At 57.9% G+C, this 12,724-nt stretch overlaps 1 protein-coding gene across 2 annotated transcripts in view; it reads right to left on the bottom strand.

Moving 5' to 3' along the window:
- The window catches only part of CSNK1G2 (casein kinase 1 gamma 2), a 41,896-nt gene that overhangs the window by 6,697 nt on the left and 22,475 nt on the right, over window positions 1-12,724 (bottom strand). For both annotated transcript variants that reach the window (XM_068996830.1, XM_068996829.1), the window contains exons 2-4: window positions 8,364-8,864; window positions 927-967; window positions 338-407 (exon numbers count right to left, since the gene is read on the bottom strand). In XM_068996830.1, the coding sequence (XP_068852931.1) occupies window positions 338-407; window positions 927-967; window positions 8,364-8,550 (298 nt within the window). In that variant the 5' untranslated portion in view covers window positions 8,551-8,864. The remainder of the gene's footprint in view (window positions 1-337; window positions 408-926; window positions 968-8,363; window positions 8,865-12,724) is intronic.

The following is a 12,724-nucleotide window of genomic DNA, read 5'->3' as shown; positions in this document are numbered from 1 at the left end:
CAGCCACGCTGCTGCTGGACAGGGGCTGCAGAGGGGGGATGTCCCTGCGCTGCCCTCCCTGCACAGCCAGCCTGGCTCTGCTCTCGGCAGCAGGGGGAAGGAGGCAGCTCCATCTGCATCCCTGACTCTGCTGCGGGGGCGGTGGGGGGAAAGAACTAAATCAAAAGAGATCAAAGATGAGACGATGCTTCTGCGTAAAACCAGCCTCTCCCTGCGGAGCAGATGGGCAGGAGCTCAAGCTGGGAGCGAAGTTGCAGAGTCACATTTAGGGAAAGCCTCTCTGCCAGCAGTGCCCCTGGCAGGCAGCTCCCCGGGGCAGCTCAGCCCGGCCCCGTACCTGCATTGCCGAGCTGTTTGTAGAACCGATACTCCAGATGCAGCTGGGGGGCCCGGGATTTTATGGGTTCCTTGGAGGAGAGAAAGGAGAAGAGTTAAGTAGGAAGCAGGATGTTCAGGGGGTCTGGTGTCAGACACCTCCTTCACATGCTGGCAGCAGCTGGACTGAGAGCATTTGGGGTTGGGAGCAATGGGTATAAAATGGAGATGAAGGCTCAGGGAATGATGAGAGAAAATCAGCCCATATGGGAGCCAGATCATCCCATCCGGAGAGGGGAAAACATTAATGGGAGCAGGTACCAGTGGGGCCACCCCCTCTGCTGCTGGCATTGGCTGAGCACAGCACAGGCCACAGTGAGGGCTGGGAGAAGACTCAGCTCTTCTTGCCCAGACCCGGACCACCCCATCTGCAGTGACGTGTGTTCCCAGCCTGCCCTCGATTCTGAACAGTCATCCATCCACCCATCCATCACATCCCAACCTGCTCCACCCACCCCAACACCTGGGGAGGGGGAGAAACCTCCTTCCCAATGGCTTGAACATCCCCCATCCCGACCATGGAGGAACTCCCCGGGTTGACAGCTACTCACCAATTTGATAGCTACGTATTCATTTGTGTAGAGATTCTTTCCTGCAGGGAGAGACACAAAAAGAAGATGAAAAGCAGTCCCTGCATCACCCCCACCACACACCCGCTGCTGTCCCTGAGGGCTCCTGGGCTCACAAACATCCTGAACAGGTTCTGCAGCTCCCACGACACCTGAAGGGGCCTCAAGGCACAGCAGGGAGCAGAACCCACTGTGGGGAGTTGTGACATGCCTGTTAATTATCCCCAGGTGGGGTATGTGGATTCCTCTGGGATGGGCAGGCTCCTGGGGGCTGCAGCCAAGGCTGATAGGAGGGGCAGCAGCAAGGCAGGGACAAGGCTGGGACTTGGTGCTTCTCCCAGACACAGCCCCACAGGGAGAGGGGGCTACAGAGGGACAGCCAGAGTTGGGGGACACCGAGTTATGGCCAGTGGGACCCCACAGAGGGCGGCAGGGAGGAAGGACCCCTGGGAGCACTGGGGCAGCTGGCAGTGGTCTGAGGGCACCAGAGGCAGGTGAAAATCTCTCCCCCACAGCTGGGGTCACTCCTGGGAATGGCACACACTTGTGTGTGTGTGTGAATCAGCCTCATCCCTGGGGATGCTCCCGCCCACCCAAGGGCACAGGGAAGCCAGGAGCAGGCCCATGGCATGGCCCACACTGTACAAGGAGCTGAAGGCTGCAGGGAGTGCCCAGGGGAGCTGAAGGAGCAGCCATGGCACCCAGCACCCTGTACATGACCCCCTGGAGGGCTCCACACCTGCATGGGACTCTTCACACCCGTAACCACAGGAAGGTTGAGCTCAGAGTGCCTCCACAACCCCCCAAAACCAGGGGGTCGAGGAAAAGGGGACACACCTGGGAAGTGCCAGCACAACTTCTGCCCAGGCCCATAAAGGCAAAGATTAAAGGTCTGCAGGAACAGCTCCGGGTGTTTTCTGTGCCAGAGCCCACAGGAGCCCGGGCAGGTGGGAGTTAAGGGCAGCAGGTTCCCTCCAGAGCCAGCTGACTCCAGATCCCAGCGATCCCACTGCCTGGCATGTGCGTATCTGATGGAGCTGCATCTGTCTCCTCGGATTTTCTCCAAGCAATTTGCTTAGGGAACAAGCTCCTCCTGGCGTAAGATTTCATCTGCTCTGACTGCTGCTCTCCACCTGAAGCAGCAATAAATCCTCGCCGGGTGACATCAGAGCCAGCTGCTGAACGCCAGTCGGCGGCGGGATTACGGGAAGAGGGATGAATGGGAGATATTAATGGAGCGGCTCCTCCCAGGATGGGCTCTGCAGCCAAGGAGGGGCTCAATCCTGCTGCCTCCCTGACCCTCTCCCATCCCAGGGGATCTCTGCCAAGCCACTACGTCTCCTGCCTCTACATAAAGCAAATCCCTTCACAGCGATTAGGGAGGAGGGGATTTGGGAGGGAGGAAGGAATGTCTGCTGAACACAGTGTGTGCCAGATCCAGGAGGTTCGTCCCATCACGGACTGACATTTCCTGGGGAGCAGGTGGGACGCCCCCAGACCTGTGCATGGCTCCACAGGGCTGTACAGTTCAGTCCAAAACAATTACTGTTGCCTTCAGGGCAGCAACATGCGACCAGAAAACTCACAGCTGGATTTTCCCTGAGGTCAGGCAGGCTCTGAAGGGGGAAAAAAATAACATGGTAGGAAAACTGCCAGAGGGACACTGCAAAAGGGACTCAGCCCAGCAGGGAGGGAGAAGGGATGGAGGCAGGAGAATCCCCCACAGTGGCATCTATCCTGTCCCTGCCACACGGGACCCCTGTGGCTCGCTGGCACAGAAAGCTACCAGCAACAAGGCTCTGGAGCTGGCAGCATTCTCCCAGCCCAAAAATGAGTCCAGATCATTTGGTACTCCCCTGGTTCAGCCCTTCCTTGGGGGGCTTGGACACAGCTGATGGACAAGATGGGGAGCAGAGAGAGTATGGACTGGTCAAATCACCACCCTCTGCTTCCCCTTTCCAAATTAAAAAAGGTGCAAAGAGCAGAACTGGCCTGTCATGAGATTAATAAACCAACAGAAAAGAAAAAGCAAAAGAGTAAGGAGGGAGGATTCCTTCCACGCCAGGGAACTCACCGCTCCAGCTCCTGGAGCCACTCGCTCTGCCCAGTGTTCACAAGGGGGCAACTTTGACACCCAAAATGTGCCAGAGCCCAGGGAGTGTCTGGGAGGACTAGAGCAGGCAGGACTTGCAGCACAAAAGGTGCTTTTGAAAGGAAATAAAAGGGAAAAGTGGTGAGATGGGCGGCAGAAAGCAAATATTTGCATTGCAGGGGCCTTTGCCCGGCTCGGTGCCGGAGGTGTCTCTGAATCCAGCTGCCAGCACCTGCAGGACGTGTGGGATCAGAACGGGGCCAATGTTGGGAGCAGGCAGCCAGGCCTGGGGCTGGGGGTGTTAAAGCCAGAGGTGGCTTTCCCTGCTGTCCCCTCCCCAGGGATTTGGCAGCGGCGCCCGGCACCTGCTCCTGCACGCCACGGCAGCCCAGGAGGAGCCGGGCTCTGCGCTGGGCTCCCAGCTGGGTTCCCATCCAAGCAGCTTAGAATCATGGAATCAAAGAGTCATTAAGGTGGGAAAAGACCTTTAAGATCACCAGTCCAACCATCAAGCAGCAGCACCACCATGTTCACATTAGCCCATGTCCTCAAGTGCCACATCCACACGTTTTTGAAGGCTTCCAGGGGTGGAGACTCCACCCCTGCCCTGGGCAGTCTGTTCCAGTGCTTCACAACCCTTTCAGTGAAGAAATTTTCCCAATACCCAGCCCAAACCTCCCCTGGCCCAGCCTGAGGCCGTTCCCTCTCCTCCTGTCCCTGTTCCCTGCCAGCAGAGCCCGACCCCCTCGGCTGCCCCCTCCTGTCAGGGACTTGTGCAGAGCCACAAGGTCCCCCCTGAGCCTCCTTTGCTCCAGGCTGAGCCCCTTTCCCAGCTCCCTCAGCCACTCCTGGGGCTCCAGACCCTTCCCCAGCTCTGTTCCCTTCTCTGGACACGCTCCAGCCCCTCAGTGTCCTCGCTGTGAGGGGAAAAGTGAGCACTGAGGCTGTCCCTTGCCCGTGGCACAGCACCAGAGTGCCCACGCCGGGACCCTTTGTGCAGCAGCAGAGAGCTGTGCTGGGGCACCTGGATGGGAATTTGGCTTCCCCATCCCTGGCAATGCAGTGGAGGAACACGGGATGAGGCAGCTCCACACAAAAGCAGCCGGGCCCAGCCCTGGCAGCACTGCAGCTCCAGTCACACTGGCTGCACCAGGCCAAGCAACAACAGCTCTGTGGAACACTGGGGTTTAACACCATCAGAAGAAAAATGTTATTTTAGAGCTTGACCTTCCTCTAGAGGAGGCTCTGAACAACCAGGAGGAAAAAGAAGTCCAAGTCTTCAGCAAAGGAGGCAGGAGCAGCAGGGAGGGTTCCTCTCTCCCAAAGCCTCCAAAGACACCCATGTGCCACCTCTGGCATGTGGTGGGTCCATGGCTCCAGCTTCTGGGAGGTGGCCGAGCCCTTGGCCACACTGCAGGTGCTCAGAGGGAGGTCTCTGCAGAGCCCAAGACAAGGAGGGTGTCCTTGCACGAGCTGACCCCAGACACATTTTCAGAAGGCACCTTTTGTGAACTCCCTGTGAATTGCTGGGAGGCAGCAGGACAGGCCCAAGAGCCACAGCTCAGGAGAGCTTGGGAATGTCCCCAGCACCTGCACGTGACCCTACAGCTGGGGCACAGCCCTGGCCCAGCTGTAGTAGTGACCTGCTCCTGGCTCACACACTGCCCAGACCCACTCCCCACTCTTCTCTCCAAGATCCCGAGTTCACTTTAAAAGATAATTAACTTCCAGCTTTTAATTTTCAAGGAAAACAGCTGCTGGGGCTCCAAGCTGGGCACTGAAAAGCTGCAAAAAGCCCCCTTGCAGAAGTTTATTGCTGGAAGAACAGAAGCAGCAGCCGCTGCCAGGTCCTCCATCCTTCCCTGCACCCTGCTCTAGGCTGAGGCTGCCCTGGGGCAGCTCCATGGCACAGCCTGGCAGGAGCACCAGCCCTGGGACAGGCTCAGGAAGGGGCTCTCAGGGAGCACAGCAGGACCAGGCAATTCCTGGCTCTGAGACAGCCCTGCAGAAGGGAAGGACCTGCACAGCACCCAGGTGCTTTGGGCTCAGTTTTGACCTTTCTGCTTAAATGTCTGGGTTTTCTTCCTCTCCCCCTGCCCCAGCCCATCCCAAGCCCTCCTGAGCAGCTGCTAAGGGGAACCTGCTCCAACAAATCCTCTCTGTGAGTGTGCTGGCCCCGCTCCCAGGGCACAGGGAGCTGGCAGGGAGCTGGCAGGGCTGCAGCTCGGCTGTGCCCAGGGCCAGGGCACACGAGCCACCAGCCACACTCCGGTCACCCACCGCCACCAGCGTCCTGCTGCCTTGTGTTTCAGAGGGCAGTGTCCCACCCTGGCACGGAGTGGGGCTGGCTGTGGGCAGCACGTGGGCAGCACATGGGCAGGGGGAGCTCAGGGGGCTGCAGGCAGCAGGCACTGCCCAGGGATGCTGTTGGAAAGGCCCAGGAGGAGCTGGACCACAGCTGGAGGCTGGCAGGGGGAGGGACGAGCACTCACCAGCTCAGGGTGAAGCTCCAGGACATAAGAAGGTAACAGGACCCAACACCTGCACAACATAAACCTGCCCCTCTGGGCCAGAGGGCTGGGGCAGCCACCCTGCTCCAGCTCCCAGCACAGCTCTCCAGTCATGCTGGTCCAGTGTGGAACTGGCTGGGAGCACTGCCAGACTGGGACTGGCACCACGTCCCTGCACTGCCCAGGATGCCAAGGCCAGCAGGGACAAGGAGAAGCAGGATCCAAACGCACAGCCCTGGCAGCCACAACTCCTGCCCACGTCATTCCCCTTCTGGCTTCCCACAAGTGCCTTATGCCAATTGGTTTTTTTTATATTTCATCTTTAAACAGATCACTTTTGATTTTGGACACCTCCTACATGGGTGGACACTCATCTCTACCTGGGGCAGCTCAGCTGAGGCACCCTAAGGACAGATCACCACATGCCTCTCAGTGTGGTGGAGAAATAGGGCAATGTGGTACCTTTTTGAGGAAGACAGTGTCCCCTTCCTCCATCCCCACCACTGGGAGCAGGAGGAGTCACCTCCAGGCACATTTTTGCAAGATCTCCTGGCCTCTGTTATGAAAGGAAAAAGACCAAAGAAGAGCTGAGAGCTTTTAAACACGGAGCTACAGTTTGGCCTCTAAAGCCTTGAGGACTGAATTCTCTGTTCCCAGGGGAAAGCTGAGTGCCCAGCAAGAGCTGGGGAGCATCCCTGCTCATGTCACCACTCCACAGCAGGAGCCCTCTGGTCCCTTGCCATTCATCTGCAGTTGGAGGAATCCCTAAATCCTGAAAGCATTCCTGAGCCCTGATGCAGTTCGAAGGCACACCTAAGGAAGAGAGATGTGATTTTAGGAGAGAAGCCACGTCGCTGCGGCTTCCACTGCCGCGATGCGATCTTGTGCTCAGGCCTGTACCACGTTACAGCCAGGCACTGCAGGGTGTGACAGAGCAAAAAAGCCACGTGAAGGGACTGGAAGCTTCTCTTGCTGGTGGCAAGGACAAACTCTCACTGTGAGCATCGACCACTGCAGAGCCCCGGAGCGAGAGCTCACTGCTTGTCCCTCCAGCCACGAGCAAACCGAGCCCAACTGCTCCCAGGTCCCTGCAGCAGCCTGACTGTCAGTTTGACAGACATTCCTCAGATCCATGTGAGACTCGTGTCCCCTCGGTGCTGCCCCTGGAAAATGAGGGGGAGGCCAAGGCAGGGGGGTCACACTGACCCTCAGTGCTGAGCACGGCAGAGCAACACGGCCACATAGAACAGGATCCTGGGATCCAGCTCACCCCAAAACATGGATCCACTGCGGGATGCTCACTGGCAAGCAAGGAAAAGGAGGTGCAAGGACACAGGTGGAGCTTGCACAGCTCAGGGCTCTCTGTCCACTGGCCATGAAGGGAGGCACCGGCAGCAGGAGTGTCCAGATCCACCCAGGGAACTGAAAGGAGCAGCTGGTGCGGCAAAATCCCCCCATACCTCTCCTTCCGCAAGCCCTGCGTCTGGAGGAAGGCTCAGAGCTCTTCATGACAGAGAAGACAGACCCTCGGCTGCTGAACTTGGGAACTGCTCGGCTGGATTTTAACCAGAGCATTTCCCCAGCTCAGCAATTATGCCACGATCCCGCCGGGAAGCGCAGGGACGGGGCGGGCGAGCCTGGCACCAGCCAGTCTGTCACGCTGGGAAGGGCTGACATTAACTCCCCACACAGGGAGGTGGGGAACTGACCCCACCCGAGCCGGGGCTGCCGCGGCTCCTCCCCGGGCCCACGGTCAGGGCAGGTTTAGCTCAGAGCTCGGTTTGAGAAGGCGCTGCTTAAAATATCACGGAGCAACAAGGCCTGTGGCTGTCACAGGCTCTGGGGACTGCCTCTCTTCCCTCTTCCCAGAGCACAAGCCCCTTCCCAAAGCACTCACAGCCAAGGACAGCGCTACAGTGCTACAGGCAGGGACTCCACCCACACGTCCAGTAGGAATTCCTGGAGACAGCCAGACTGTGCTGCTGGTGCAGAGGTGCCTGGCACTGCCAGACCGCTCCCAGCTGCTTGATGCCAAGCAAAGGGTTAACAGCTTGCTGACTCTCCAGGGACATTCCCAGTCCTGGGAGAGGAGCAACCTCCCCACCCTCCAAACAGGAGTTTGCTTGAGGAGTTTTCTGATCAACTTGGTTCAAAATGGAAAGTGACCATGCAAAGTGCTTGGGTTTTATTCCTCCCTTTCTCTGCCCTGAATGGAATTTCAGGAGAGTCTCTCAAACAACCAGTTTCAACAACTGAAGAATTTACCCAGGATAAAAGATGGATTCTCCTCCCCAGATGTTTGTCCCAGCAGAGTGAACATCCCTCAGGCCCCCATGCTCCATCCCCTGTCCCGAGGCACAGTGGAAGGGGAGCATCCAGGGCACAAGTGGGGTGAGATCTGGTAAGCACACAGTGGCATTTCCTGAATCATTCCTCACTCAGTGTTCCTGGATTTGGGGGACACCCAGATCTCCACGGCCACCACCACTTACAACAGACAGACTCGAACTGCAGCGCTCTCCCTGACAGACCCAGAGAGCGACAGGCACGGGGAGGAGATGGGAAACACCTCTGCAACCAGTCCTTTGGGCTGGGATGGGCCTTGGTAGGTCAAGCACAGTGTGAAAGGATTAAGGGAGTGGAACCTCTGTGACAGAACAAGAGCTACCAGCGAGGGGCAACGCTTCAACTCTGTGTGGCCGGTCAGCACCGTGGTGCCCATGGCCACAGCCTGTGCCAGCTCCTCCTGCTGCAGGAGGAGGATGCCAGGGCAGTCCTGGCACGAGTGAGTATGAGGACAAAGACGACCCTTCTCACCTAGACGGAGCTCCCCGAAATTGCCGCATCCAATCTTCTTGCCGACACGGAAGTTGGGACCCACCATTAAGACTCCCGAGTTGGTTCCAGCACCCCGGCCTCCATGACCACTCCTTCCTCCACCTGTCTTGGACATCCTTTTACCTTCCTCCAGCTCCCCTTTCCCTCCTCTCTTATCAAAATCCATAAGTTTGTGATACCCCGGCCTCTCCACGGTTACGCTGCTGCCATACAAATCCCAGAGCTGCCGAAAATGGAAGGGTGAGGAAGAAAGAAGCAGGGTTCTTCTTGGTTAATACACCATCCCGGTGAGCGGTGGGAGGGCTGGGGTCTGGAGGGTAAGGAGGGGTAAGAGGCCGTCCACGGGTGCTGGGCTACTGAAATGTTAGTGCTTCCCAAGGTCCCGCCGGGACTGTCATCATCGCCGGTCACAGGGAGTTCTTTGGTGGAGAGAACATCCTGCAGACAGGGTCCTCCCAGTGCAGCTCCTCGGTCTCCCAGCTGTGGAAAAGGAGAGGGACAAAATCAGTATGAGGAGGCAGAGGACAGCAGAGGGTTGTGGGCTCTGGGCTCCTGCCCCCAGCTCCACAGAGCCCCTCCAGCACCATCCCTGCAGACAGGTGATTCCTACAACAATGACAGTGCTGCAGTTGAGGGGTGGGAGAAGCTGGGATAAACATCAGGATCATCCCAGAGTGCCCCATGCCTGAGATATTGGTGTAAATAAACAAATGAATTTTAAAAAAGCTTGGTTGGCCAGAGGTGAAATGGTTGATGAGCCATGTCAGAGCCAGCTAAGAGTGATGTGGGAACAAAACTGTCCCCACGGGGAAGGGCTGCTGGCAGCTTCTGGAAGCATTCAGAAGCACCAGCCAGGGACTCTGAGAGCCCCCAAGAGCAGAGGACACATGTGAACCCAGCATTATGGGCACACCATGCCAGGCGTGGGGCTTCCCACAGAGTGGAAAGGATGTTCACCTGGCTGGGAGGGTCCCTGCAGATCCAGGGGCAGGGGCCAGGAGAGTTGGAGCACTTCCCACCCCAGCACCAGCTTCTGCTGTGGTGGGCTGGGATCTCATGCCAGCAGCCCTGCCCAGGACATTATTTCTGGGGAAAAGCCACACTCAGGTGCCCACCACAGCTCACCTGGGCTGGGGGAAAACACCCACTTGGCAAACAGGAACTTACTAACACCCCACTGCCTCTTCCTCTGCTCTTATCAACCAATCTTGATTTTATTTGCAAAGCTGGGAGTGAGGCCCCTTGGCTGCAGCCTGGGCCAATGCTGTGGCACTCACCAGAGCAATGGATGCTCAGGGAGCTTGTTTGCTCAGGGGTGCAGTGCTTTGCCTGCCTCATGTGCTCCCAGTGAGGTTACTGGGAAGCCCCACGCTGCTGGTGGGGTTATCTGGGTTCCCCTCGGCTCCCACAAACAGGCAGGACTCAGCTCAGCCCCCTGAATCAGAGAGCTCCTTTCTGTGTGCACAGCCCTGCTCATGGCAGGGGCTGGATGAGGTGACCTTTAAAGGTTCCTCCAACCCCAACTATTCCATGATTCCATGACACCAGCTCCACACACATCCCAGTGCAGCTGCCTGTGCTCACATGGGTACAACAGCCCAACATCAAAGCCAAACCAGCTCCTTGCTTCCTTCTGGACACAAGACTGGGATGACAAGAACCATTGACCGGCTCTGTGCTCAAGAAACCAGGTGCCCAAGAGGGAGCTGTGCTCTCCCTCCCTGCAGCATTCCAGCAGGGTGGGACTGCCCCTGCACTGGGGGAAGGTCAGGCTGGGTCCCTCCTTGCAGGGATGCCTGTGTGGGAGGCAGGAAGGACAGTCAGGAAGCTAAACATGGGCAGAGGGGGTTTAAGCAGGAGGCGGGTGCACACAGGGAGGGCACAGGAGAGACCCACACACCTCCATTTCCCCCCCACTCTGGTTTTGCTCCCAGCTTGACCCTCACCAGCCTCCCATCCCTCCTTTATGCTCCCTCCCAGCCCCACTCTCCCCCTCACCACCTTCCTCTGCTCCTCTCCGGGCCCCTGTGACAGCACTCAAAGCCTCCCAAGAGCCCCCAGCGCCGCAGACTCCCGCTAACCCCACGGGTTATCCAAGCAAACCACCCCCTCCAGTGCTCGGCTCCAGGAAATAAACACACTGCGAGCTCTGACGCCTGGCCAAACCCCATAAAACTTCTTATTGGCTCTCAATAGCTATTAATAACAAAAAAAAGCTTCTTGTGCTCAAGGGTGCACAGGGGGAAATGTGGGAGCTCTAAGAGCAACAGAGGGAAAAAGACACCAAAGCCAGAGCTCAGCAGGGGGAAGGAGGGGCTGTGCAAGGTCCAGGGGCACGACAGCCCCTGAGGCAGCTCCCTGAGGCTGTCCTGCTCCCAGCCCTCTCCTGACACTGAATCCTCACTCTCCACAGCATTCTGGCACACTGCCACTGCTCTCCAGGAGGGACCAGAGCTGCTCCAAAGGCACAGAGTGCTGGGGTCCCGCTTGTGGGACCTGCCTGTTCAAGCACAGGGGAATAGGGCTTTCATGTGTTATGGGAGCCCCCTCCTGCCCCCACAGGCTCCAGCCTCCATCCAACACCTCTGGAGCATCCCTAGAGCACAGCAGCCTGGCCTTCCAAGGCCACCCCCAGGACACCAACACCTGGGGACCATCCTGCTGCACCCAGCACACCTCAGCCGAGGGAATCTGAGGCACACGGAGCCCTCCAGCTCTCCCAAAGGTGGGCAGCCCCGGGCTGGCTTCTGCCCTGATGCTCCCTTCCCCCAGCAGCATCTCCGTGCCAGCAGGAAGCGGGGTGGGAGCGGCAGGAGCAGGGCTTCCCTGAGCTTTGTTCTGCCCCAGCCCCGAGTGCGCACGGCCCACACGTGACATCCTGCTCATTCTTTGCTCCCCCAATAATTTCCGCTCCGGGTTCAGCACATGGTGCTGCCCTCCCGACCTCCTCATGCTTCTCCCACCTCCACAGGACACCGGGAGCCATTCTCCCATGGCCTCCCAGCTCCCAGAGCAGGCAGCTCTCGCCCGGCGTTTCGGGAGCCGCCTTCCCTGGACATGGCTCCAGCCACACACTGGGAAAGGGGAGCAGCTGGTGATGCACAGGCCCTGCTGCTCCATAACCTGCTTTCCTTCTGAATCAGACCTTTATGCTCAGTCCCAGGGGATTCCAGGCCCAGACTGTTTGCACAGAGTCAGGCGGCCGACAGCCAGAGCCGAGGGAGCTCCAGCCCCAGCGCTTGGGATTATTTTCTTTGAAGAGTTATGGGCCAGCCTCTGCAAGGGAATTTCAGACAATGAAGTGAGACAGAAGGGAAAAATTAAATCCTGTTTCCTGTGAGCACAGGGAGACTGTGCTGCCTTCTCCCAGCCCAGACAAACGCGGGGAGCAGCACAGCACGACTGGTCCTTCCTGGGGAGCCTCGGGAGCAGCCCCTCCTGCAGGGGCCTGGCTCCAAACCCCAATTTCAGGCATCTGGGCCAGATTCACACCCAGCGAGGCCACAGCCCAGCCCCCCGTGCCGGGGCTGCCATGCTGCAATTCTCCCTTTCCCAAAGCCGGGCGGTCAGAGCAGCAGGAAGTCCCTGAACCGCATCCGTGTGAGTCAGGCCAGGGCGAGTGATGCTCCCTCGCACTCTGCCCACCAGCCTCCCCTGTGGATGAGCCAAGGGCTGCGAGGAATTTATCTTCTCATCCCAGGAGTGCCAAGGAGACACAGTGGCTCCCTGGACCTCAGGACAAAAGCAGAACCCACCTCTGTGCAATGTCAGTGACTGCTCAGGTTTTCCACCCTGTGCCATAAAGGGATCACTGGCCTTTAAAATTGAGAACAACCTAATTAGAAACAGAAACTTTTGGTAAAATCCCAGGACTCCCACTGCTCTGGAGCAAAAAAACCCTGTGTTTGTTAAAACACAGCAGCCTTTGGATGGACAACAGGGACCCAGACCTGACCCATCCTCCCCAGGCAGCGGCACCACGGGAGGAGGACTCCCTGGATAAAACTGATGTCACATCGTTCCATTTTGTATAGGAATCCTCACCCAAAGGGTCACAGCGAGGCAAGCAGCCTCAGGAAAGCACCTTCTAGGCTGGATTTGTTGGCCTGGAATCAAATCTGATGCAAGATGAGACTAAGAAAACTTGTTTCTCTCTTTGGGAGGGAGTGGGATGAATAAGGAAAAAAAATGAATTTGCCTCAAATTTGGCAGAAGAAATTCCAAAGCAAGCTGTGGTCTTAAAGCAAATAAGCAGTGCCCTGTGGTGTTTGCAGTGCCAGTGCTCCGAGCCAGGGATCCTGGAAGGGAAACAAACTGCAGGCAAGTGCAAGTGCCTCAGC

The sequence above is a fragment of the Aphelocoma coerulescens genome, chromosome 28 (assembly GCF_041296385.1).
Source record: "Aphelocoma coerulescens isolate FSJ_1873_10779 chromosome 28, UR_Acoe_1.0, whole genome shotgun sequence".
In the NCBI taxonomy this organism is placed as follows: domain Eukaryota; kingdom Metazoa; phylum Chordata; class Aves; order Passeriformes; family Corvidae; genus Aphelocoma; species Aphelocoma coerulescens.
Note: the sequence above shows the minus strand (reverse complement) of the source record. Positions and strands in the feature narration are given on the sequence as shown.